The sequence below is a fragment of the Poeciliopsis prolifica genome, unplaced genomic scaffold (genome assembly GCF_027474105.1).
Source record: "Poeciliopsis prolifica strain line A6 unplaced genomic scaffold, Auburn_PproV2 SCAFFOLD020, whole genome shotgun sequence".
In the NCBI taxonomy this organism is placed as follows: Eukaryota; Metazoa; Chordata; class Actinopteri; order Cyprinodontiformes; family Poeciliidae; genus Poeciliopsis; species Poeciliopsis prolifica.
Window position 1 is genome coordinate 1,604,698 of NW_026562395.1, and position 27,623 is coordinate 1,632,320.

Here is a 27,623-nt window from a genome sequence, read left to right on the forward strand (position 1 = left end):
CTTTGACCCCTGCTAACCCCCCTTCAGCATACTCAAAAACTCACCGTTTAGATAACTTTAGATGAGACATGCCTTATGAACAGACTGACCGAGTTTGAAGCCGATCAATCAAAATCCCTAGGAGGAGATAGATCAAATATGAAGGCTGTAAACGGCAAAAATGGGGTCAAAAACCGAACTTGAATCCAAAATGGCCGACTTCCTGTGGGGTTTAGACCATGGCTCCAAGAGACTTTTTTGTACGTCCTGACAAGGTACACATGTGTACAAAGTTTCGTATTTGTAGGTTAAAGCATGGCTTGGGACTGATCATTTAAAGTTTTCTAGGGGGCGCTATAGAGAAATTAGGCTACGCCCACCAAATATTGTGATGGATTCCTGTTGGGGAGTGGATGAGGGTCCATCCTTATGAGTTTGCAGCAGCTGGGCCCGAAAATGTGGAATTGAGAGCCAAACGTATGGCGATGGCGTTACAGGTCACTTCGCCACGCCACCATGCCCACCTGCTCTATCGTAGCTGGTCGGGGTTGGAATCCTCAATACACCAACATGTTTTCTGTGTCTGGGCACAGTTTCATGTTGATGAGGTCAAAGGGGTCAGACAGCGACAGTTCACAGTAAAACATTACACTTCCTGTTCTCAGGGGGCGTGGCCTAAGTGATGTCATCATTCGACCATAGGGTATTGTACAAGACCCGATGATGATCAATCACAGAAACTTTGATGCTTCTGTGAGTTTCTGTGTAGGAGATATAGCAGTTTATTTATTTATGGCGAGTAGGTGAACTTTGACCCCTGCTAACCCCCCTTCAGCATACTCAAAAACTCACCGTTTAGATAACTTTAGATGGGACATGCCTTATGAACAGACTGACCAAGTTTGACGTCGATCAATCAAAATCCATAGGAGGAGATAGATCAAATACAAAGGCTGTAAAAGGCAAAAATCGGCAAAAATGGGGTCAAAATGGGAACTTCAATCAAAAATGGTTGACTTCCTGTGATACTTGCACTATGACATTAATTATAAATTTTGAGCGTCTTGGGGCTCTACAAGTGTACCAAATTTCATGTCTCTACGATAAAGTAAGTGAATAGCAGAGGGTAAAAAAGGGTGTTTTTCCAATTTCTTGGTGGCGCCGTAGAGACATTTCTGTTGCAATTTTTGCGACGACTTTAAAATACGTAAATTTTAAACAGGCTTAAGGCCTCCGCCAAGTTTGGTGAGTTTTTGAATATGATAAAGCCCCCAAAAAGCCAATTCATTTGGGTGGAAGAATAATAATAATAATAATAAACAATAGGAAAACAATAGGCCTTCGCAGCGCTTAGCTGCTCGGGCCTAATTAGCTGTTTCTGATGCCATGTTCTTTACTTCATTTGGACAGATACTCTTGATGTCAAAAGCAGATATACTCTGTATATTCTATTCATAAGCTAAAGCACACAGAGAAAGAATATTCAATATTCTCATCATCCATCAAAATAATTTTATCATTGTAATGTTTCTAACATTGCTTACCTCAAGATGCCATATAAAAACACTTTAATTAAGGAGGAAAGTAAGTTTCTCTACTGAAACTTACTTATTTGGATTCTTTGTATCTTATGTTAAATATGAAAACAGTGTATGAACAACTATCTGATATACAATTACTTCATATTACAAAGCATTTAAGCTTAAATGTTAGCACTGTTGTCGTTGATTTGCTAAAGAAACTGAAGCATGGCTCAAAATAACCTTCCCCAACTTTCATATTCATGTCGTCTCTCTTTCATGTTTTGGTGTCGTGGACCAGCCCGTCACCTGTAAAGATAATTGTGTATTCACCTGATTCGCTGAGACATTTTTGGCCATATCTGATTGGCTGCCGTCAGTTGAGGCGGGTTCTGATTGGTGGAGATTCCAGAGTAGGAAACGTTGATCCATAGTAAGGGCTTTACATGGTTAGCTAAGTGAGGTAGTGCTGGTTTAAATCTAAATGTCAGACCTCAAGGCGTCTTCTTTCACTCTATTGCTATAAAATCTACGTCTGTACTTGCTGTTTTTTCAGGAAGCTTGGTAATAGGTGGATATTTGGCCATTTTTGTGTCTGTATGCGGTTGTGTAAAACTAGCCTGTTAGCTCTGCGTCGTTTCAGTGGAACTCCTCAGCTCGCTAGTTTTGTTGCATTGGAATTTCTTAGCTTTTTGACAGCTGGGGAAGCTAAAATTAACCACGTTTATACGTAGTGACCCTGGCTCCGTCCGACCAGGTTTGTGTGTGAAAGTTTGTTTTTGTGCTAGTTTTCTCTGTGTCCGAATGTTTGGTAACAGAAACAGCAACGGCTGCAGCTAGCAGATGGTTAGCCCGTTAATGTCAACAATGGGTTATACGGGAGGTTTGAAGACGGCTAAAAGGCTTTATGTTGTGGCTATTCTCCTTCTCGTCTTCGCTGATCGACTGGCAGCAGGTAAGAGATGTCTGTGTTTGTGGCATGTGACATCTAGCGCACGTTTCCTAACCTTTGAAAGCAGCTGTTTTTCTCTTGGTTTAGGAAGTTGATCAGTCAATTTTGAGAACCTGTCTTTACTGCTGCCCTACTAATGTGTTTCAGATGAAGATCAACACAGAGACGACGAATCTGAGTTAAAGGTGCGCCATGAGACATTGGATATTGATTGAAAGATATGTCAGAGCATGAATACGTAATAATAGAATAAGTCATGATTATTCGCTGTTAATCTTGTGACCTGTGCAGAATATGTCGATCTTTTCCCTGTAATGCATCACTCCTGAGAACTCCCCACCATTATTTTTTTCTTAAAGTTCAATAAATTGTATTCAAAGAATTCCCATGCGAAAATTTCTATCCATGAAAATAGAAAATAGTTTGGACATTACAATCAAACGTTAACAAATAAAATCAACTTTTGCATTTGAGTTCAGGTACTCGGTCAGATTTTGATATTCAAGCTCATGGCACTGTAGGAAATAAATATGTCAAGCAACATTATATACTTTGATGCATTTTCTGGATTTAATAAAATCGGATAAATAGTAGAAGCATTCCTTCATTTAGATCAAAAGTAGAGTTGCACAATATATTGAATGGCAGTCATTGATTCAATATCTCAGCTGTGAAAAAAAAAAGCTTGGTTTTATTGTATTTCAAGTAACATGCGTTTACTGTCTGGTTGTGTGAACACATTTAATCAGTTGGACAAGGGTCCAGTTGGGTGAAGATGTTGAGGTTATTACACATTTGAAATGATGAGTTCCTCTATCTTTTTTTTTTATGAAGTGTACTGAACAGCTCCTGAACGCGCCACTGGAAGTTCTTTGTTTTGGTGATCTCTGTTAAACTTTCATTTTGTTTTGCGCAGTCATATCATGATCCAGACTCTGATGAGGAAGACGTCCATATTGTGTCAAGGATTCTGGCAGCCGCCGCGGCGACGCCTCATGCCCGCGGCTCCCAAACAGAGGAGGAAAAACGGTCACTTCGAGAGACGGAGGAAAAGGAAGAACTACCTAAACAGCCGCCGCCTCCTCCACCTGAGGAGAAACCTAAAGAGGGTGAATCACATTTACTTCATTTTTTTAAAATACAGTAAGAAGAAAATGAATTGCATATTTCTATAATACTTATTGATAGATTAGAGTATTTGTTCATAGCTATACTTAACGTTTGTAGAAACAGTGATTAGCATTTACTAACTTTTCAGTGACCATATCTTCAAAAATAACTTCCCCTTTTTTTTTTCTTTTTTTTGTTTTTTTTTTGTTTTGTATGCTTGTGTAAGTCTCTGCATGTTAGCCTGCTTTCTCTGTTGCCGATGCTAAGAAAGGCAGCATGTTGTTTGAGGACAGGGGCTCTTTGGGTAAACGGTTTAACCCCATGAGAGTTTAACAGCCTCTTGCACCTGTGGCTTCTGCTACAGTCTGTTACGTCATTTCACTCAGGGGTTGCTTTCACCTCTGCAGTTGTTGTTTTATCACTTATCATAAAGAAATGGAAAAAAAAATGTATCACTGTGATTTTGAACTAGTTTTTAGCATTTTTATTATGTTATTTCAGTTCCTGTTGTGAATGGGGGCACAGCCCATGGAGAGCCCTGCATCTTCCCGTTCTACTTCCACGGGAAGGAGTACTCTGACTGCACCACTGACGGGCGGGGGGATGGACGGTTATGGTGCGCCACAACCTACGACTATGACGGAGACAAGAAATGGGGATTCTGCGAGAGTAAGTGTACAGCTGTTGTTGAACTGTCTTTCCGGCTCCGAATTTGCAGTTTCAAGTTGTAGGAATCAGGATTTTTTTCTGTTTTCATTCATTTTCAGGTATCATTTTATTGACAGAAATATAGATTTTTGGATTAAAAAAGCAGTGTATTTTTACATAAAAAAGAGGCACAAAATGCCAAAGGACTGCATTTGAACAGTAAAGTAGTTTTGTGTTTGTAAAATGGAGAGGCCATCAGGTTCACAACCTGGCAGAGAAGACGGAAATCAGGTTGAACGAACTGCAGTTTTACTTCAGCCCCACCCCTCTCCTGTCAGTGGGTGTTATGAAATCTGAATTTCCTTTTTTACCATTTCTTTATGCTTCTTTTTATCTTCAGCTGAGGAGCAGGCGGAGCAGAGACTGCAGGCTGAAGAAGCGGAGGAGCAATATCAGACAGTCCTGCGGATGCTTAATGGATCCACCAGGAAGGCTCAGAAGAAAGAGTGAGTTTATTACCTTCAGTATTTCTCCCATAGGATGCCTTTTGGTCTCCAGGCTCAATATTAACTTACAGTTTGAGTTAGATTGGATTTTGTCTTAGCAATTTAATTTCTTGCAACATGTATTAATCGTACAAGTATTGCAAATAAGTTTTCTGCCACAGACTTGACATTTAAACCTTGTTGATACATTTTTATTTTTAAAGCTTCATGAAGCTTTATGTAGCCATCCAGCCATCCATCCATCCAGGTTCATGTCAAGAAACCAACAGATTATTAAATAAACTTTATTAAGTGTTGATTGCTACAACAAACACGGAGTGAAAGTCTAGCTAAGAGACATTTGACCAATATATTATCGACGAGGCATGTTTTAATTTTGATCCAATAAATGAGAAAACCCAATTTATTTTTATATATGTAATTGATTCAAATGTGTGATCTTTCCTTAATGAAAAAAGAACAGTTTCAACAAGCTTAAACCATTTTTTTTCTTTATGGGTCAAAACATTTTTATTGTCTTGTAAATAGTCTAGAACTGTAGTGGCCTTCATAGAAACTATTGTTTATATATCTGGAACTGCTCAACTGCCTTCATTTGAAAGTTTGGTTTGGTTTGAAAGCCTCTTTCTGTTTCTCTTTTACTACCAGGCACTGATCATGTGACGTTACACATCCTTATTTGTTTTGGATGCCATAACACTGCTAGACATGCACATTTTATGAGCCGTTACATTTTATGAGCTGTTTTTGTTCTGCTCCACTTGCATCACCTCTGTTTTTCTCTCTCTTGCTTTCTTTCTCTCTCTCTGTCTTTCTCTCTCTCTTTTTTTCTCTCTCTCTCACAGATTGTATGAGAAGCTGTTGAAAGTAGCGGAGAGAGGCCACCAGAAGGCCACGGAGAAGGTTGCATACGCCATGCTGTTTGGAGACTACATGAACCAAAACATCACCAAAGCCAGAGAGATGTTTGAGAAGCTGGCTGTGGAGGGCTCACCTAAAGCTCAGATGGTAAAACATCTCACAAAGTTCAAATGCTGGCCAAAGTTTGGAGGCGTTTTGAGCTGCCATCTTCAAGTGTTTGTGTGAACTTTCTTTCTATCATTTCTCCTCAGGCTCTTGGCTTTCTGTATGCAGCAGGACTCGGAGTTAACTCAAGTCAAGCCAAGGTGTCTTTTCTACATTACAATTCTGTCTTGCAGTAAATCCGGTCATTGCATGTTAATTACATTGATTCATGCTGATGTTTTATCTTTCAGGCTTTAGTTTATTACACTTTTGGTGCATTGGGTGGAAACCTAATAGCGCATATGATTATGGTGAGTTGACTTGCTCATTCAATTGCTGGACTAATGGACATATTATTTGTATATTCATAATAGATTAAATATCTTCCTACATTGTGATTAGGGTTACAGATACTGGGCCGGTGTGGGTGTTTCCCAAAGCTGTGAGTCAGCTCTAACGCATTACAGAGTGGTGGCAAATCACGGTGAGCATCTTTTTGTTTGCTCTTTTTGCGCGTTAATTTCACTTCTGAGGTAACGTCTTTTCAATCTGCTTCGTCTGTATTCTGGCCTTGTGCTCCCCTAGTGGCGAGTGACGTGTCACTGACGGGAGGCTCGGCAGTGCAGAGGATCAGGCTGCTGGATGAAGTGGAGAACCCAGGCTCCACCAGTGGGATGCTGGAGGAAGACCTAATCCAGTATTACCAGTTTTTGGCAGAGAAAGGAGACGTTCAAGCTCAGGTGTGTTTCGCTTTAGTTTGAGGCTCTTTGTAGCCACAATCATTAGCATTAGTGTTGGAGCAAATCAGGCATTTCATACCTTTTGGACTTTTTAATGTTTTTTCATGTTAAAACTGCAAACTTCAGGGGGGGGGGGTTTATGTGATATATCAACAGAAAGACTCAGGCTCTGTTGGTGTTACTAGGAGTAGCTCAAAAACACCATAAAATCCATAAAAAGTGAGATGAGGTGCATTGTGTTTCTCTACACAAATGTATGCTATGCTTTTTTGTTTAGGTTTTTATTTGCACAAATTAAAGCCATGTATTCTTTTCATTCACTTTATAATTAGCCGCTACTTCGAATAAGCTTAACACATGAATTGCATTGAAGTTTGTGGTTTTGACGAGCAAATATGCGAAAATATTCAGGGGGAATGGATACTTTAACAAAGCATTGAAAAAGAAAAACAAATGCCAAATTAATATCTAAACCTTTGCGTCCAACATGGAGTCTGTTTTGGTCAGACAGTTGATCTTAGTGTTACTTCAGTGCTTAGTGAGTTGAAATGCGATTAATTTCTGTACATTTTCAGGTTGGTTTGGGTCAGCTTCATCTGCATGGTGGACGTGGAGTGGAACAGAATCACCAGGTAACATTAAACCACCGGGACCGCATATGATTCCGTACTGCAGCTCTTTTTCTCTGTTTAGCATGTCTTTACCCTGTCCTCACCAACAGAGGGCGTATGACTACTTCACACAGGCTGCGAATGCTGGGAACACACATGCTATGGCTTTCCTCGGAAAGGTTGGGAAGATCCTGTCAAATTACTTACTGATGGTTTTATCTCCTCTCTATCTCTATACTGTTTTTAATTTTAATGTCTTGAACACTCTCAAATTGTTGTGCAGATTGACAATAACTCTAGAGCTGTCTTAGCCAGTAGTCTTGTACTGTTTTAACACAGGAATTTATGCATAAATCACTTTTTTATTATTATTTTATTTGTTTGAATCTTTCCCCCTCAGATGTATTCAGAAGGCAGCGAGTTTCTCCCTCAGGACAATGAGACAGCTCTGCAGTACTTCAAAAAGGCCTCTGATATGGTAATGTAAAAACCCCTCACATTTTTAAGTGCATATATATTTAATTGACTTGCTTTGAGTGGCTGCATCTGATGGGGACGGAGTTCTGAGTATTTGTCCTGAGAAGACGTCTTTATTGTTCAGGGTAATCCAGTGGGCCAGAGCGGACTGGGGATGGCTTATTTATATGGAAGGGGAGTCCCTGTGGTAAATTTCTGAAATGATTTCTTCTTGACTTTTGATGTGTTTTTTTATTTTTTTAAATTAAACTTTTAGAACTAACTAACAATTTCAGCAGCTACTTCAATCATTTCTTCTTTTGGTCCTCAGAACTACGAGTTGGCTCTAAAATACTTCCAGAAGGCAGCAGAGCAGGGTTGGGTGGACGGACAACTCCAGCTGGGAACCATGTATTACAGTAAGATGGAAATAATTTCACTGGTTTTTCTGTATTTATTTTGTCTTCTTTTAATAATATATGTCCGTCTGTCTTCATTGCAGATGGCATCGGTGTGAAGCGGGATTACAAACAAGCGCTGAAATTCTTTAACCTGGCCTCGCAGGCCGGACACATCCTGGCCTTCTACAACCTGGCCCAGATGCACGCTACCGGTACCGGCGTGATGCGCTCCTGCCACACTGCAGTGGAGGTAAGCAGCTGGTCTTAATTACACGTATTAAAACATGTAATTGTCTTCCGATGGATTTGAAACGCGTAGGCAGACGTTAAAATGTTCCTGTTGTAACGCAGTGTGTGTGTGCTTCCTGCTGTCAGCTTTTTAAGAACGTGTGTGAGCGCGGCCGCTGGTCGGAGCGTCTGATGACGGCCTACGGCAGCTTCAAAGAGGGAGAGACGGACGCCGCGCTGGTGCAGTACCTGCTGCTGGCAGAGCAGGGATATGAAGTGGCTCAGAGCAATGTGGCCTTCATTCTGGACCAGAGTAAGACATCCGACATGCATTTGTGTATAACCCGACTATTCCTTAGAACTGATGATGATGGTGAGTCAAAGTTGATGTTTTGCTGCCATGTGGATTTTTACCAAACAGATGGAGCAAAAATCTTCAGCGACAATGAGACCTATCCTCGTGCTTTGCTCCACTGGACAAGAGCTGCTGCACAAGGTAGGCTCTTATACATTCATGCATCATAAATTCATGACTTAAGTTTTTTTTTTACTCTCATGCTGTGACACAAGCTATTCTCCATTATGTGCTGGAAGAAACTGAGGTTTAAGAGTAATAAATCATCTACTTTCCTTAAAACATCTGCTTGTATTCACAATGTTTAAGAAATGAAATCCTCAGTTTTCCCCCCCAAAAATATTTTTACTTAAGTTTTGCGCCGTGAAGATACCATCCTGTACCAGTCTGAACAAACGTTTTATAATTGCTACACGACTGTGACATGACACAGTCGCTGTTTTATGTTGCAGCGACCTTAAAATAAGGTTGTGACCTTACTGCTCCAAATAGAAATGAGACACAAAATAAAAGAAACAACAACAAAAAAAGAAACTGCAAACACTGGTTCTCTGAACATCAATGGTAGTTAAACATCGTAAAATGGATTGGATACAATTGTACACTCAGAATGAGATTGGACTCTCCAATGACAGTTTAATCTGATGTCTTGAAGTGTGACTCAAACCTAAAAATTAATGATAAAAATGATAATTTACTGTGTAAAACTCTAATTTCATTGATTAAATTATAGTGTGGATCGTGTCAACTCTTTACAGCTTTACATGTTCAGGTTTTCTGTCTACTCAGTCAACTATCAATTCTATTCTGGGTTTTATTTGTGTTAATCAGAGCGAATGTCAGATATTATGAGAAGTTTTTCCTCTCGACTCTAGGAAAAAAAAATCTCATGTGCTTTTCCTCTCAAGGTTACACTGTGGCTCGGATTAAACTGGGCGACTATCACTTCTATGGCTATGGAACAGATGTGGATTATGAGACGGCGGTCATTCACTACAGGCTCGCATCAGAGCAGCAGAACGGCGCCCAGGCCATGTTCAACCTGGGTTACATGCATGAGAAAGGTCTGGGTATCAAACAGGTGAGTCTGCGCTACGTATGAACTTATCAAAGCAACTTCTATTTACAGATTCATAAATCAGTGGTACCAAAGGTATGATTTCTAAACTAGAAAACTGGATGTTTAATGGTTTTTTTTTTTTTTGTCTTGTTTTTTTTGCAGGATATCCATTTAGCAAAGCGCTTCTACGACATGGCAGCAGAAGCCAGTCCTGATGCCCAAGTCCCAGTTTTCCTGGCCCTGTGCAAGCTGGGCCTGATTTACACTCTGCAGTACCTGCAGGACCTTAATGTAAGTGTTTCAGCCCTGAATCTTCAGCCTTTTTACATTTTTTCAATATACGTCTTAATCTGTGAGATAAATGATTTTATTTATGTCTGTCCTGCCACTCCTGTTTTGGTTTGACCTCTGGAAGCTGAAGGAGTTGATTACTCAGGTGGACCTGGACCAGCTTCTGGGCCCGGAGTGGGACCTCTACCTCATGACGGTCATCGCCCTGCTGCTGGGCACGGTCATCGCCTACAGACAGCGGCAGCATCAAATCATCGTGGCACCCCGCCCCCCGGCTCCCACTCCAGCGCCCCCTCCCAGACCCGCTCAGCAGGAGGAGGAGGAGGAGGAGCCACAAGCTCAGGCAGAGCCTCAGGATCAGGAGGAGACGCCCGCCCCAGGAGAGGCTCTGGAGGAGGAGCAGCAGCAGCAGCAGCAGTGAGGAGAGGCCAGAGAAAAGACAAGAGAGCAGAACTGATTAAAAACCTGCTGTTTTGAGCATGTCTCCCACTGCCTGCGCTCCTCCATGTTATTAGAAAACTCTCATTGGCTGCTGAAACTGTTCAGTTCTCCAATCGAGAAGTGATGAAACAAACACAGGACCTAGAACTGTTTTGTTTCGTTTTGTTTTTCCTGTGTGTCAGGATTCTGCCAGAGGCAACCATGGCCTCACCTTGCAGTTTCCTGATTAAAAACATTTTAAAGTCAGCTGATTAGAAGGATTCCAATTTCTGCTTTAGTTTCTTCTCACAGTTCCAAATGTTTTTTTTTTCGCCAGGGGTCGATCCGCTTCAATCCTAAATGAAAGCAGACCTTGAAAATTAAAAGGGTAAGGTAACGTGAATTAAGTTTATTTAATGTTTTTGTTGATAAAGACAGAAATCTCCTTAATTTTTGGGTTGAGGCATTTTTTTTAAACAGTTTTAAGTTAATTCAAGCTAAATTTTCTTCAGTATTTTTGCCGGAATCCATAAAGTTTTAATTTCTATGCCATAATATGCAAAATACATCTGCTTTTTTTATTATTATTATTTTTAGAAAAACAAAAAGGAAGTTGAACAATTTTCTTTAGAAAGAGTGACTCTTTGGCTTCCAACAACGAGGAGCATTTAATTTGGTCAACAACAAAAAAACAACCTTACATCAAAATAAGATCCTATTAGAAACATTTTGTGGGAGAATATTTGTTCTTTTAAAAAAAAATGATGCAATAATAGGTTTTTAAATTCATATTAAATGGCAAGTCGAAAACATGCCAAACTACAGTTTAGCGTCTTTTTGTTATTTATTGTGGATTTTTTGATATCATGCCCGTCTACTCAGTCAACTATCAATTCCATTCTGGGTTTTATTTATTTTTATTTTTTTCCCCCCCCATTTTCTGTATTTTTGTTTTTCTTTAAACGGGTTTTAAGCCCACACTTCAAATCAGCTCTGTTGAGCATGAACCAAAAATTAGATTACACATTCAAACAAGATTTCAACACATCCCTCCTTGTCTCTGCACCCATGTTATGCTCTTAAGAAACAAAGCTTGCTGTGCGACTCCGTGACACGTTTGAGGACAGGAAGGCTTACAGAACTCACCAGCAGGGGCAAGTCAGGTTTGGAAAAAAAATGCATTTTTTTTTTCCAAGAACAGGTTTAGACATAATAAATAAATGATTATGGCTATTCAACTGTTTGCTTGTGACGTAATCTCTGCCGGGTTTTCGTCTCAAATTGCTACTAAGCAATTGGAAAAGGGAGAAGTTAAGAACCGGCTACCAACATTAAACGTGTAGAGATGGGCCAAGAGTCTTTTTAAAGGTAAACTTTTGCTTCCTTGAACAGATTTGAACAGCTGTATGTGTTGCTAGGTAACTGATTGGTGCCGGAGAGCTTTTTTTGAAAAGTCTCTTTTTTCCAGAGACCAAAAAAAAACATGAAAAACTTTCCTTCTCCAAAAAACTAATTTACAGCCCCATCGATAAATACGTCATTCTAGCCCAGACTTTCTCATTGGTCGCTCAGCTTGTATTGGTGGCGCTGACACAAAGTGATAGAGCTGTGAAAACAGAGCATCGCGTTGTGTAGAGGTCACCTATTGTCTGGTGCATATCGACTGCTATGGAGGCGCTTTTGATCGGCGTGGTATGTGCGCTCCTGTCCTGCTCTGTCAAAGGTAAGCGCTAGAACAAGCTGGGTTGTTCTTGTTGTAATGTTTTGTGATTGTGGCAAACTTTTCAAGATCATTTTTGTTTGTTTTTTTTTCCCGTTAAGATAGAAGCGTGACAGTTACATGTGTGAAACAGGCCAAGGATTTCACTACTGATTTCTTTGGGAATGTTTAGAAATGTTGTAAATCTGCATTGAGAGAAATTGTGCACATTTTAGAGACAACAGGATTTAAATTTGCTTCAAAGGTGACGACTGGTGGGGGGAGTATCAGGAGGGGATACGACAGTACAGTGATGAGGACCTCAATAAGGTACCGTTTACCGTTCGTTTCAAAACCGGCTGTTGGGAACAGAAACACAACTGCTGATTACAAATCAAAGATCACCTGGTCTTTGTGTGCTTTCTGAAGCACACAGAACTTTATCTTGCTGCTTATACTATAAAATCAAAACACCACAGCAGCACGTCAGGCTGAGAAGCTTCATTTAATCTAATTTACTGAGATGCACCTATAAGTGTGCTATGATAAAATATGGCAAATTCACAACAAAGAAAGTTTAAACCACTTCCTGCATTTCTGATGATGATGATGATGATGATGATGCTGCAGTTAAACTGGCATTCAAGCTAAAAGTTCCCTGGAGGACAGAGGCTTTGTTATCCAAATGAGTGGAGAACGTTTGCCGTTATGTTCTATTGAACTTTTACAGATGTTTCTAGAGAAAACTCGACCCCTGCACTTCAAACATCCTCCGTTCCAGTGTCCTGACATGACCCCGTCTCCTACTGTCCCCTCTTCAGGTATGTCCACTTCCCCGAGTGGGACCCCCTCTTCCGCCCCTCCGTTCAACTGACGCCCTTTTTCTGTGTCTCTCTTTTTTAACATTCGCTGTAGTTGAATTTGTGAAGGCAGCGGATATAAAAGTCATCGCCGCCTTGGGAGACTCAATGACTGTAGGTGCTTTTGTTTTGACGCTTAACAAGCACGTATCTAAAATCTGAAAAGAAAAAAAAAACCCTGCCTTGTGTGAACACTGAAACATTTGCTAAACATCAAGATATGAATTAATCCCTAAAAGTAACTGGGATACACTTCCATTTTGATTTTCAGACAGCTGTAGGTGCCAATGCCTCCTCTGTGAAGGCACTCCCAGAAGAGTTTCGCCATGTGTCGTGGAGGTGAGGTTTACCCCTCGCAATCAGAATATGTTTGCTTTAGTGATCCTGCACATTAACTCCTCATATTCCTGTTGTACTAATAATACACATGTACCCTCTGAAGTATTGGAGGCTACGGCACTTTTCAAGATGTCATAACTCTGGCGAGTAAGAGGCCGTTTCTTAACATCATCTCTTGTCAGATCAGTTTGATGCCACGGCTTTTCTTAACTTATTCCAAACTTTGCATTTTAGACATCATCAAATTATTCAACCCCACTCTGATCGGTGCTTCTCTTGGAAAGACTACCTATGGGATTGAGTCTCCTTTTAATGAAACCGGCTTTAATCTGGCCGTGACCGGACATAACACCTTGTAAGAGCTTGTCTCTCGAACAGACGCTGATCTGCCTTAGTTTCTGTAATTTAAAAGAACTGAGATCTGTAGTTTTATTGAAATCTGATTTTTTTAATTTTATTTTTTTTTTCCCTAGCCAACTCCCAAATCAGACAAGAAAATTAATTGACACTCTGAGACAACATAAGGTAGTATGGGTACAAAAAACATCCAAAAAGAGAGAAAGCTTCAGGACGGCCTTTTATGTTTTAGACTGTGCTTTGCTCCACTTTAGGGTCTTAACTTTGCTGAAGACTGGAAGCTTCTGACCATTCTCATAGGCATGAATGACATTTGTGATTACTGTAAAGATAAGGTGAGTGATTTTTTTTTTATAATTTTTATTTATTTGTTTGCTTGTTTGCTGAATTTAGTTTAAAGTCAAAGCATTTTTGCTGAATTATTTCTCCTTTTTCTGCCCAGTCTCAGTTTTCAGTGGATAACTTCATTCGCTACCTGACCCTCTCTCTAGAGATGCTTAAGAAGGAGGTGAAGCCAAAACCAAATGCATTTTGAATTTTCCGACCATTTCTTCAGAGTGAGGGTCTAGTGAGACTCTGCGATGTGTTTCAGGTTCCTCGTATGATCGTCAATGTGGTGCAGATTTTGCGAATAAGTTTTCTGAGGGAAGTGAAGAAGCCTACCGAGGGGTGTAATCTACAGGAGTGAGCCTGCACGTTTCATTGCATGGAGCATTTTCGTTGATGCACAAGTTTTTTTTTAAATGATCTTTGGACACAGGACATGCAAAACCTTGCTTTTGTTGAATCTATCAAATCTAAAGATTTAGGTTTTGAAGTGTTCTACACATATTTGTTTTTCCTGAGTAGATGTTTATGGTGTTGTTTTGATTTATTTGCCCGGTTTTTAAAAAAAATCTGTTTCAGGGCCTTCTGCGGATGCCTGATCAAGCCAGGGCCCAACTCTCCTGAACTTAAGGAGCTGATTGAGGTCAATCTGAAGTTTCAGGTGAAAAACAGTACTTTTGTTTTGCGTTGATATTTATTACAATTTTGTTAGCCCTGAATTGGAAACACAGATTTTAGACCAGCATTAGAAATAAATGACAAAAATAGAGTAAGTATTCATGAGTCCTGCATTTATCTATTCTAAGTAAAAGCACAAAAACTAGTGGGTGCTTTTGTGCTTTCAAAAAAAAAAGGATTCTGCAGTCGCAGGTCTTTCCTAGAACCGTTGAGTGGATGCTTGTTTTGGAAATCAGACGAAATACCTTTTGAATGATTGACATTCTGCGTTTCTTTTTGTTTGTGTTCTTTATCTTGCAGAAGAGTCTCGAGAAGCTGTTTTACAGCAATCGCTTCTTCAAGAAGGACTTTGCTGTAGTCCTGCAGCCCTTCACCAGAGACGCTGATGCCCCGCGCCTCCCGGTAAAGAAAAAAAACCCCAAAAAACAAAACAAACAAACAAAAAAAACAGTCATATTGTTGTGATGTGAGCATCTGCTTTCAGGAGGTGAATTAACACAAAGCTTTGCACCGAGGGGATTGAATCATCAGGATGCCTGTTCAAACAGCTGGAGCTCTTGCTAGTTGAAGCTTGTGATTCTGATTTTGTCAGTTTGTTGCTGAATGTAAAGAGTGGATGTTTTATCCCTCTGAGCAGAACGGGACGATTGATATGACCTTCTTCGCTCCCGACTGCTTCCACATCACCATAAAGGGACACGAGGAGCTGGCTAAAGGCCTCTGGAACAACATGGTGAACTAACACGTACCCCGACTGAATGTTTGTTCGTTTGAACCATACATTTAGATACATCTTCAGCAGATTAGAAATGCTATAGAAACAAATATGTTTGGAGATTAATATTTGTCCTACCTCTGGCACTGAAGCACAGCTAGCTGCTCCGGGAAGTTAGAAGAGTAGCCGTTTAGCTGCTGCTTTAAAATGTTGATTACTTAGGGAGTCTTTCTTGATTATTTATGTTGCGCTATGTTTAGCATCTACGCCCTCTGGGAAAAAAATTGCACATCTCGCGCAGTGATAGGTTATTTCAAACTCCAAACTGCTGTTCACAGATTATAAAAATATCTTTCTTTAATTGAAAAGTAAACACTGCGCTGCAACGTATTGCCATATGTTTCTGTATCCTGCACACAGTTTCAGCCTGGGAACAGGAAAACGATTGTGAGCAAACTTTCTGAACCCCTCAAGCTCATCTGTCCACCACAGGTGAGTCCCAGTGCGGTGCTGAACTGGACTAGCTCAGAAGGAAACCCTGCACCAATAAACGTTTCACCACATGCAACTACTTCCTACTGAGTAATAATAATAAAAACAAGTTGTGCATAATAAATTTGCATGCAATATGTTATTTTCATACATGTTTGATTGAATTTTGTGTTGCTGTGCTGGGCTCCATGATGTTGATTTCACTTGTGCTTTAAAGGAGATGCAATACTTTCTGTTTGGCACACAGGAAACAGAAATGATTGTGGGATATTTTTATCAGTCTATCTGAGCTGCTACTGGCACCAAATCAGGAAATCATTTGAAAATTAGTGTAAAAACAGCAAAACTGTGCATTCAAAAAAAAATAATTATTGTAATTATACCTAGTTATATGTGCTTTTCATTATTCGTGTGTCTGCAGGATCACCCGTACATCTTCACCCAGCCGGTTGCAGCCAAGTCGAGTCCGTCTCTTCTTCGTTCCAAGTCCACATCGCCGGCAGCCGTCGTCCTGATCCTCCTGGTCCTCCTGCTGTGTGTGGCTTAAACACATCTCAGGTTTCCTGTTCTGGTCGAACCGCTACTACAAGATTAAAGGCTGAAATCATTCAGGGTTTTTGGCGAGTCATTTGAACTGTTTTAAATAATTTTGTGACCATTCCAGGATGATTTTACAACGTGAATCTTCCGTGGTGTTTAAGAGATTGTTCTAATTTACAATCTCTACATTGATGTAGTCATTGACCAGCCAAGACTGAGCCAGAATGTGACTTTAAATGTATCACCGATGAAAATGAACAGTTTTAGCTCTAGAAGGCTGTGAATATTTTTACAACAGGATTATCCAATCTTCAGCAGGTAGAGATGGAGTTGTTGAGAGCTTTACTGGAGCCTGCAAACACACAAGAGCAATATTTTCTGTTCTGAATTTATTTTTAGGAGAAAATGTTCATTGTCTACATTTATTTCACACAAATGTTAATAAAAAATATATAAAACCTTTAAATTGTTGATGCATTTTTAACAATCAAGCATTGGAAACCCAACCAAATGTAACCCCTCTGGCTCCGCCACTGCTGTAATCTGAGCAAGAACCATCTAAATATGGAGATTCTTGTATTCCACCAGAGTTATCTCTTCAGACAACTCTTGCCTTTTCAAGCAGCATGTGATTCAGTTGCATGTTTGCCCCTCAGATCTTCAGGCTGTGACTGGCCCACTTTCTGTGTGCTCTCCAGAATTTGCCATGCAATGAGAGCTCCTACAACACAAAGCAAGCCACTGTAAAAAGCTTGTAAATCTCAAAAGTAAGATGAAACCTTTCGAGTCGTCGTCATTTGTAAACTGTGGTTGATTTCCAGACTGCGTTGATGTCTGGATAGACGGAAAGTCAACACTGTGTTGAATTAGCTTGTTTATTGTGATCACAAACACAGTTGGAGGCTATTGTTGATTCTCAGAATGAGTGCATTTACCTCTTGAATGAATAAATGGACAGATGGCACAGCAGATAATGAGGTTCATTGAAACTTGCTGCAGTGTACACAAGTGTGACACATTATACTGTGACTGAGTGGATATGCAGCCTTTTAATGTGTTCTTGTTTATTTTTCCTGTATTTTAATAGACAAAAAAAAAAAACCCCAAAAAACAATAATGAGGTAATTTTGTATCAAATAAATCTGTTCTGTATCTGGAAGATGCACTTTCACTTCCATTTCATTTCATTGCTTCTGGAAAGGTCATCAGCATGAATTTCAATCAGACCACCCAGCTGCCAGATGTTATAAAGACGCCGTTCAAAGAAAAGCCTCTTCCTGTTTGAATAGGCCTACCGCCGGTTCATGCGGGACAATATGGATCCGTCTCTGACGCAGGCGGGTCTTTATTGCCGCGCTGCAGGCACTATGGGAACTTTGGGATCTCTGTGGATGGTGCTGTGGGGAAAAATATCCACTCCTGGAAGCCTCTCTTTGTCATTTAGTTTTGATGAATCTGCCGCCCTACCAAAAACAACAATAGCTCACAAGCAAACTGTTTCCACGAGGGGCACTTAGGTGATGATTATAGTTGTAATTCAGCTGGGAAACCGTTTCCTTCACAGCTACTTTGTGTTTCCCTTTCACATAAAATCACTATGAAAATACGTTTAAAAAAAAGTGTAGCTGCAGCATCACAAGATGCGAAAAAATGTTAAGAAGCACTTTATGTGCAGGATTTATGTTTATCCAACTGAAAATGTCATAAGATTGACACTCTACAAATGGCTGTAAAACATGAGAATGCAGACTGTGAGGCAGCCTGCAGATTATTCCCATGATAACAGTCAAGACATCAAGCTTATGGTCTGTTTGCACACATCTCAACCTGAACTGAATGATGGTTCTCTGAAAATGATGCTTGTCTTTGTCACACAGTGTCCTTTCAAATTACTACAATAAAAGGCAACATGTGATTTTAAAAAGCTTCACAGAACAAAAAATCACCAACAGGATTTGACTGCAGAAGAGATCGTTCCTAATTTCTCCAGCCGCTGCTGGTTATAGTAAAGATGGTGTAGTTAAAAGTGGAGACACAACTAAAAGTGAAGAAGTAATTTTAGCCATTTTTCTCAAATAACCCTAAATAAAATTCAGTTCAAAGTATTAAACTGAGCTTCAGCTGTACCGGTCACAGATATCAGTGACCATTAGTGAACACACAAAAAAAGAAAAAAAAAAGTGTGAAACTGAAGCAAAAACACGCCACACGTTTCAGATTTTGTAACGTTTTTAAAATGTAACTTTCACGGTTATGTCCTATTTTGTGTTTATCTCAGAAAATCTTGATAAAATGTCCTGAACTTTATATTGTGACATGAATTATTTTTGCACTTCAGTTGTACCTCACCACTGTTTGTGTTTGCAAATATCAGTTCAGCCTAATGCACCTCGTCGTTCCAGACCTTTCGCAAATAAAAAAATAAAATAAAAACTTTGGAAAATCAAACAAAAGCGCTGAATGGCAGCCGGTTACATCACCTTTTACCTGTTCACGCCCTGAAACCTGCCGGGGTTTGCTCACGACGTTGAGCGACGTTGTCCCCTCTGCCCAGGATGATGTCACTTCCGCCCTCCACCTCGCCGTATAAGAGCGCTGCTGTTGCGGGGAAGTGTCAGCAGAGACCGGAGGAGGACGGGAGGCTGGAGGAGGAGAGAAAATAATATATTAGCTCTCCAGAAATACCGAAAGACGACTAAGTTTTTTTTGTTGTTGTTGTTTTGTTCAGCATGAGTCAGTAAGTCGCCTGTTTATCGCCGAGCTTCTGATTTAAAAAGTAGAAGAAGAAGAAAAAAAGCTTCGCTGTTTTGCTTTATTCCTGGAGAGCTGAATTCATCTCGTCTCCGACATGACCGGGAGAGGACTGCTTCTTCTCGCCGCTCTGTCCACCTGCGGTAAGAAACACACAAAGCAACGTGCAGCTGCGCAGGTTCAGCACCAAGGACAGCGACGCGCGGCGCGTCTCCAACCAGCCGCGCTGTGGATCCCGCGGCTCCTTTGGCGCATTCAGTCCCGTTACTGTCGTTGATGTTGTTTCTTTTTCTGTGGCAAAAGGGGGTTTAAACACAAGCCTGTTCTTACTTCTCTTGCAGTTCTGTCATTGCCAGTGACTTCACATCAGCTGGAGAATGAGGACGTGGAGGTGAGACGCTCTGATTGTACCTGTGATTTTAAGGCCCAACTTCTATTGTATCAGAAAAAGAAAAGAAGAAGAAGAAAAAAAGAAACTTACAGCTGACTGTTTTAATTTGAATGGCGGTGTGAAATCGCAATGGTTCTGAAGTTGCGCAGTGATTAGATATACTTAATCCTTGCGATTGAAGTCAAAGCTCTTTCCCCGCTTGGGGACATGCTCGGTTTGTGAAATCAATACATACTAATTTGAAGCCTGCAGAGAGGTTTGACCTCCAGGAGCTAAGATGGCAGGAATCCAATTACCAGGGCAAAAGGTTGTTGTTGTTTTATTTTATTTATTTTTATTTTTTTTGTAAAATAAGGATCCAAGAATGGAAAGAAAAGATGTGGGGAAAAAATGCTACATGAAAAATTACATGTTCAGCAAAACAAACATTTGAAAATGCAATATTTTGCATGGCGGTTTCTATCAGATCAAAATCGGCCAGGCCTTTAGAAAGTCAGTTTTGACAAATATGGACAAGATCTTTCTCTGTTGTTAGTATCAAGGAACTTGATATAACAAAATCCAAATAGATCTTCAAATTGTTGAGTAATTTCAATAAACTGTATCCACATCAGCTAAATGATTAAATGTTTAAAGATCACTGATCACTGTGTGGTGTCCATGGATATCTAGCTTTCACTTAGACTAGAAAATTAGCTTTTTTTATTTTTATTTTTTATTTTTTGTTTTTTACCCCAAACATCAAAGTCATTCAAGTGAAAATGGTGAAGCACAGATTTGGCTACAACTTGAAAATCAACCATATTTGGGCATCAGTGGTTGTCTTTATGTAGAAGTTTTTTTCCCCTTTTGACATTTCAGCCATATTTTAACTTTATTTGGACAGAAGGCAATGTTGTCTTTTCACAGTATTTAACTCTGGCAAAAGTGTTAAGATCTTGTTTCAGTTTATTATTTTATTTTGGGTGTTTTTTTGTTGTTGTTTTTGCAGTGGAGCAGCTAACAGCATTTATGTTGGCATCTAATACCTTTTCAGCATACAACAAGTACAGTTTATGCTGCTGCTTCATTTTTTAATTGTGAAAGCTCTGCTGAGTAAAGTTGCTTCATACTTAGTCACCACTAGGGGCAGAGCAGTCCAAGTTGTGTGCTGCAGCCAGGTGAGATACTGACTGCAAAGTTTTCCACAGAATAAAAGATCCGAGCCAAAAGCAAGAGACATTTTTGGCCTTTGTTTCTCCTTGTGCGCAGGTGATGAAATGTATCGTGGAGGCGCTGGCTGATGTTCTGTCAAGACCGAAGCAAGTTCCTGTCAGTCAGGAATGTCTGAACACTCTGAAGACCGGTAAGTCAATGGAGAAGCAAGAGTGCTGTTAGATTTTCCGGGATGTGCAAAGAAGTAAATATTAGTTCCCACCATTTGATTAAAGCATTTACCAAAGTCTGTCTGACTATTTCCATTTACGGAGGCGTTACAGCTGCAACTGGCTTCCAAAGTAAATTACATCTGTCAAATCCTCACAGTTTGCTATATTGTTAGTGTTGTCTTGTTGCAGCACATTTTGATCCAGAATCAACCTTTATCACTCCATCAGCCTCCCATAACTTCACAGGGCAATATTTGCACCCTGAGCCTTTTTTTTTTCTTTCTAAATCTGTTTGCAAGGTTTTTGCATCTTTACATTTTTTTCTATCTCCCTGGAAACAGGCTGCTTTTTAATCAAAGCTGAATTTTATGGATAAAATGCTAGATTATATCTGGAAAACCCTGAATTATCACAGACAATCAAACAAAACAATAATACTCTTACTTTTTTATTGCTAATTAGTGTTATAAGACCCTCTGAATGTCCTGCAATCAAGTTAGCATTTCTTGCTTTTATAGATAAAATATTAAGAGAAGATCCAAATAAATGATTATTAGCTTACCCTGGAGAGATTATGCCCATAAATCAGTGAGGTTTGCTGGCAGCCTTCTTTTGAAGGTTGTAAATCTTCAGGACTGTATTAAAAATATTGCGATGCCTCGTCGCTCCAAGACCTACATCTTTATTAAAATAATCACATTTTGCTTGCTTGCGCTTTAAAACACTCACTTTGTTTTTTTAATTAAGTCTAAGAACATATTCCTGTAACTCCAGCAAATAAAAGAAAAGATTGACGCTACATTCATCTGGTTTGTGTAACTTTGCCCAAAGCACTTCATTAAATTTTAATGAGATTCTAGTGTGTTGTAGCTCTAGTGTCTGTGTGATGCAGTTGACGTTTAAACTGATCTAAATGAATTATTTGATCATTTTTGTGGTTATTGTTGTGGTCATTAGTGTCAGAGTTTGAAATGAGGGACATGGCTCACTGCCTAGGGCAGCATCTGTGAGGGGGAGGCATTAGTGTAAGAAAACATGACTGTTTTCTTTGGCTGGCCAGTGACAATGTTGTTGCTACATGATTTTTTTTTTTTTTTTTTTGGTAATCATCTAGAGTGGCCTAACTTGAATCTTCATTGAACTTCTGGGAGATTTACAAAAGCGTTTTCCTCTATTTTTCAAAATGCACAAGTTTGTTTCCTACAGCTTTTCAAACGTGGGCAGAAAAATCTGCTTTGTGGTCTGGACTTTATTTTTTTCTGGTTACACATTTTGTGGGATCTAAAACAAGGAGCCGCCACTTGGTGTCCTCCTCAAACGGAAACCAGAGTTAACAGCATTCCTACAGAAGCCAGACTGCACAACCTGCAATGGCATCAGTCTGCACAACGGCCGCACCGAGAGGTTAATGGATTGATGCGGTCACGGCTGGATGAAGACTCGCTGCAGAGCAGCACACACATCAGGGCCACTCGCTGAAGACTATTCAGTTACACAGGCATTGTTTTACCTTCATGCTGTCCTTGCTGTTTAAAAAAAACAACAATCAATCGGCACTCTGAATGCTCCAAGTGGACTCGGTGAGCGGGGGAAACGGAACACCACCAGATGGATGAAGAGAAAAAAAAGGAGGAGGAGGGAGGAAAAGACAAATCAGAGAATGGTACAAGGGAGTGCACAGCACGGTGCAGGAGCGGCTGCTGCCTACGGAGTGCGGTGCTGTTTGTGGGTCAGCAGAAAGTCCACTTCTCGCTTCTGCTGTAATTCACAGAGGGAGTCTCCATGAGCCAAGTGATTCATTGTGTTTCTGCTTTGAAAGCAGTAAATTCACTGGCAATTAACATGGATGAAATCCCCAAAGCAAATCGCTGATTCTTCTACAAAAGAAAAACCAAAGATGTCAAAACAAAACTAACAGATTTTGCTCCCTTTCTCCCAGTTTCATCAACTTCCACGTCTTATGTTTTGTTTTTTCTTTTTTTAAATGAAACACCTAATTCTAAAAAAACTCCTTTGCATGTCTATGCAGACGAGAGGCTCCTCACCATCCTCCGGCACCATAACTTTCTGAAGGAGCTGCAGGAGATCGCTACTCAAGGTGAGTCACTCATTAATCACAGTCAGTGTTTGTGTACTGAATGCAGGTGAAGTAGGAGAACAAGCTTAAAGCGCGTAAGTAACATTATTTGTTTATTGATCGACTGTTTTAGGTGATCACGAGAGAGGCCAGCTGCACAAAAACAAGGAGAAACCAACTACAGGCACACAGGTCCTCCAAACTACAGCTGATGGTTCAGGTGAGTCTGATCAGTGACTCGTGAGAAAGTGCAAATAGCAAATATTGAATCAATATCTTTCAATATGTCATTTGTCAAACCAGCTGTAGGTCTCAAAAGTATTCAGATCCCTTGAACCTTTTGAACAACCACAAACATCTGTATTTGTTTTTTATTAATATTTTATATTAGCAGAAGTTGTATAGTAAAACTACACACAGACAATGTTTGCAAACCTTTATTTGTGTTCATTATGATGAGTTTTTGCTCACAAATAATAAAAACACACCATTTAATACTACAGTGCTATATAATAAATATACATTTTTAATTTAGAAATGGATTGAAATGAATTAGTTTTCAGTTTTATTTACAGCTGCAAGTCTTTGCCAGCTTTGCACATCAAAAGAATGAGTATTTTTCTGATTTCTCTTTGCAAAATAGGTCAAATTCAATCAGACTGGAATGGAGAGCATCTGTGAACTTCAACCCCATAACTCTTGATTTACAGACGAGCTGCACTTTGACTAGGCCGTTTAAACACACAAAAAAGGTTTTGCTTAATCTGAAGCCGCTTGGTTGCAAACACTTTTATTCAGAGTAAAAGGCCTGAATACAAATGCAAGCCGCACTTTTTAAATTTTTTATAAGTAAAGCATAAAAAAAGCAAAATGAAAATGTAAAAAAAAAAAAAAATCCAGAGTGATGTTTTGTTTGTGTTTTTTCCCTTTGTGTTCATTCTTTCCTGCTTTACTGATTCAGTCAGGCAGTGAAAATGTGCTGAGGTGAATTTTAAAGTCTGCTGATGTTTTCTGTGGACAGAATGAGGGCATGCATAATGTGTTCCCACACTGAACTTCACCTGGCTTTTTATAGGCACCACAAGACTCTGTTATTCACAAAGAGGAAAACAGGCAATACGAACAGGAGTTATTGCCCCCCAAAAATTTGATTTGTGCTGATAATAGGACATATGAGCTCGACAGATACCATGCAGAAACATCGCTGTGATGAAGTGGAGGGAGAAGCTTTTAATCCCTTTAAGTGAGTTAGAGTCTCTGTTGTTAGATCGATCCATGTTGGAAGCTCTGGGTGGACCCGGCGAGCGATCCATCCTGTCCCAGAAGAAGAGGTCAGGAGACGGCGGAGGACAGAAGGACGGGACTGAGGAAGAGTCACAGGAGGACGACGAAGCCGAGGAGGATGTAACGAGGGACAAAGACGAGGCTGAACGCGACGAGGACGGAACAAGCTCGGAGGAAAATTCAGAAGAGGAAGATGAGAGAGGCGAGATGACTGTTGTGTCTTTGAGTTTTTTAAATGGATCTTCTTCACTGAGCGATCCCAGACGAGATGCATTCTCGTTCTCAGGCCTCGATAGTTCAGGTTGTCAGATTTATTTTCGCTCAGGACATGTTGTCAGAATAAGAAAGTACACCAGTGACTAACGATGGAGAGCTCCATCTTGCATGCAAAGGGAGGTTATGAACTGCCGTCACACTCTGCCGGAGGATTGATGGAAGTGCTACCGTATACATGATGAATTTTATTGTTTCTGCAGAGGGAGTGGAGCCAATATAGCTGCCAAGCTGACAACACACAAACAGAATTGATTAAGTTTGTTCATGAGATAAAATTTAAATGAGGCCAGTGCCCGTAATTCTGGCTGGAAATCAATCTTAGAGATCATGATGATTGTCAGGAATTGAGCTTCCATTCCCAGAATTATGAAATACGTTGCATCCATCACGACAATATCTTATTGGCTCACTTACTGTTAATCCGCATAAAGCATAGGCCGCACTTCTGGAGACGAAGCTGCCAGCTGGCAAGGGGTAGTTTATTACAGAAAGTGGAATCTTGCTGACAGGGTGGACTCCTCCCCGTCGTTTCTGCCCCCTAATTTCAATGTGTCATATTTCCAGGTGATCGGTCTACTAAAAGAGAGGATCCGAAACAAAAGACGGCGGGGACGGAAACCGAGGAGAGAAGCGACAAAAGGCCCGAGGTCTTCTCACAAAAACACGACGGCAAGGAAGAAACGGAGGAGCAGACGGCGGTAAAAAGAGGGAGCAGGGAAAGCCTAAGTCACTTAACCCAGAGGGCCCGGAAGTGGCAGCAGAAGAAGAAAGCAGGAGGAGAGGAAGAGCCTCGGTTGGGCAGCCGGCAGGACCTGTCTCACCATTCGAAGGAGGAAGCAGTGGAAGAGAAGCAGAAGAAGAAAAGAGATCCAGAAAGAACTCCAGAGGAGAGGGAGCTGCAGATGATAGCGCGGAGATCGCCGGAGGAGAGGAAGGTGATGGAGGAAGAAGGGAGTGGCACAAGGAAGTCAGAGGTAGGCTTTACCCTTTATGAAAGGTTTTAACTTTAATACAAATTTTCTTATCCCCCACCTTTTCCTCTGTACTATCACTATTTTGGACCCTCATTTATCTTGGTTCGTCGTATTTCAAGTCATTTCTGCAGCAAAGGTACAATTCGGATCCAGTTGCACACTAACTGGTTCAGTCAGATCCATCTCAGTGCATTCCCGCTTTATTTATCCAAAGATCAACCAAATAAAGAAAACATAAAAACATGCAGTTCGCTCTCCTGCCAGCTTTTCGACCCACTCGTGTATTCATAAAAAGAACCAATCATGATTCCAGAATCTTGCATCTGACTGAGCAAAGCAAGTGTTCTGCAGAGCACGATGGTGTAATTAAATAAAAAGCTGAGAAGACATTTTTAGATGCTCAGCCGTTGTATCACTTAATGGTTCCTGCTCACTGAATGGTTTTGAAGTCAAGGCCAAAATGTACATTAAAAGGGAAGGAAAATGTAACTTGACTTGTGAGAGTCTCAAAAGGATCTGCTTGTTATGTGACGGCTTGAGAAAAACAGCTGCCATGTGCTTTTAGCCACCGTTGCACAAACGTTACATCACTTTCGTTCAATGTGTTCTCTCGTCTCCTTCATTATACCTGCAGGAGCCTGAGATTGAGAGTCTGGCAGCCATCGAGTCGGAGCTCGAAAACGTGGCCCAGAAACTCCACGAGCTGCGGCGGGGCTGAACGGGAGAGCGGCACAAAAATCCGACACCGCGGTCTGCCTCCTCGTCCTTCTGCGCTTCACCAGATGCCTGGTTTCCATAGATAGGTTATGAAAATGTGTGACAAGGTTTTAGCATCTCTCCCTGTTTTTCCTCCAGGATGCTGCTCTGCTTCTTTATTTATTTTTATTTTTTTGTAACATGGTTTCTCTCACATAAAGTAGCACACAGTAGATTGGAGCTAGATTTGCATTGAAACGCATTCCCACATTGCAAAGACAAATTCCTCCGGATATGTTTATGTTTTATGGCAGTCATCTGCTCATTCTGCGCACGCATTCTGTCTGCTTGTCAGATTACAAATGATTGACGCGAAAGGTCGGGACTGATCCGGGTAGGGTTGAGATCACACACTGGAGCTTTGTGTAAGGATATAAATCTCTCTCTGGGATGGTAATTTGCTTTGAAAGGGAAAAAAAGAGAGAAGAGGATAGAAATTATTCCCTTATGTGATAGAAACAACTAACCCCAATCAAGCCAAGGCAATAAGTTTAGATTTTTAGCAGGAAAATAATTGTGTTGTATTCTAACACTGTACTGAATTTCTCTAAGAAAATAAAGAAACTGACTCTGGAAGCCTCTTTTTTGATAAAGTTTCTATATGCGTGACAACCCTCCTTGAGATAAGCGAGGATCCTGCTGAATGCGAGGAAGATAAATCACTTTTGCAAGTTTTCGTCTCAAAGCAAATATTTAGGCTACTTATGGAGGAATCTGCTACAGCATGAGTGAAACTAGTATTTTTCTGCAAAAAAAAACAAAACACATCATTCTCAAGAGTAGCTGAAGTTTGCACTTGTTTGTTTGTGGGCGTTGAAGCCGGCATGACTCATCAGGATGACACATTGGCTGTGGACGCAGTCTATTCAGCCGCAACACACATTTCAGCCATTAGCTTCGCCATCGAAATCCACACTTTATTTGTCGCCAGGGTTAATAGGACAACATCTAGTGACTTTTTTTTTTTTTAATGAGACTTTGCAACGTGGGCAGGAGAAAAAGTGAAGTGCAAAAGTTGATCTCCTTTTGGGACTCAAAATAGAAGCAGCTCAGAACAGGTTCGGAAATGAAGTTTGTGTCTTTCTTTCACCAGGCAGCAGAAAATGTGGACACAGTGAGTCATTAAAAAGCAGGTCAGGCAGGAAGATTCAAACTGTACATCTATGCAAGCAAATAACCGAGAAAGCGGTGGTGGTTTTCTGCTAAACAGTAACTCAGCATTGCATTTTCTTCATTATTACCAAATCCTATCTCATACTAGTTATTTTAAAATTAAAGCTGGACGCATGCTGCCATTTACAGCATCCTCTTCATGACTCCGTCTGAAGTTTAACATGCATCAACCCTGTAAAAGATTGCTAAACTCAATCTGAGTTTAGTCTGCTTGGAACCTTGAGACAAAATGTGCAGAACGCCTTAACAATTTCATGAGTCTTTATAGGCACACCGCAACCCACT

The 27,623-nt window shown here is 40.4% G+C and overlaps 3 protein-coding genes across 4 annotated transcripts; all 3 read left to right on the forward strand.

Annotated features, from left to right (window-relative positions):
* The first annotated feature begins 1,911 nt into the window (after positions 1-1,911).
* Positions 1,912-11,106, forward strand: sel1l (SEL1L adaptor subunit of ERAD E3 ubiquitin ligase). The gene is made up of 21 exons (XM_055044145.1): positions 1,912-2,454; positions 2,599-2,636; positions 3,368-3,560; positions 4,063-4,230; positions 4,610-4,715; positions 5,561-5,723; positions 5,828-5,881; positions 5,972-6,031; positions 6,123-6,204; positions 6,306-6,460; positions 7,036-7,092; positions 7,182-7,250; positions 7,472-7,549; positions 7,673-7,735; positions 7,859-7,946; positions 8,030-8,178; positions 8,304-8,469; positions 8,578-8,652; positions 9,420-9,592; positions 9,734-9,862; positions 9,987-11,106. Exons 1-21 carry the CDS (start codon positions 2,343-2,345, stop codon positions 10,281-10,283), a joined length of 2,475 nt encoding a protein of 824 aa, XP_054900120.1. The 5' UTR covers positions 1,912-2,342; the 3' UTR covers positions 10,284-11,106.
* Positions 11,107-11,694: 588 nt separating this feature from the next.
* On the forward strand, positions 11,695-16,358 carry si:dkey-177p2.18 (phospholipase B1, membrane-associated). Its single transcript, XM_055044147.1, has 16 exons — positions 11,695-12,005; positions 12,247-12,311; positions 12,712-12,802; positions 12,897-12,955; positions 13,113-13,180; positions 13,284-13,327; positions 13,415-13,535; positions 13,654-13,705; positions 13,792-13,872; positions 13,980-14,045; positions 14,130-14,221; positions 14,444-14,525; positions 14,843-14,944; positions 15,180-15,275; positions 15,678-15,749; positions 16,171-16,358. Exons 1-16 carry the CDS (start codon positions 11,951-11,953, stop codon positions 16,294-16,296), a joined length of 1,272 nt encoding a protein of 423 aa, XP_054900122.1. The 5' UTR covers positions 11,695-11,950; the 3' UTR covers positions 16,297-16,358.
* A 2,557-nt stretch (positions 16,359-18,915) lies between these two features.
* Positions 18,916-26,741, forward strand: chga (chromogranin A). Of its 2 annotated transcripts, XM_055044493.1 has the most exons (8): positions 18,916-19,183; positions 19,382-19,431; positions 20,683-20,776; positions 22,828-22,896; positions 23,009-23,095; positions 24,143-24,361; positions 25,000-25,409; positions 26,044-26,741. In XM_055044493.1, exons 1-8 carry the CDS (start codon positions 19,138-19,140, stop codon positions 26,125-26,127), a joined length of 1,059 nt encoding a protein of 352 aa, XP_054900468.1. In that variant the 5' UTR covers positions 18,916-19,137; the 3' UTR covers positions 26,128-26,741. The 2 variants fall into 2 exon arrangements, with proteins under 2 accessions (XP_054900468.1, XP_054900469.1); XM_055044494.1 differs by lacking the exon at positions 24,143-24,361.
* Positions 26,742-27,623: the final 882 nt, after the last annotated feature.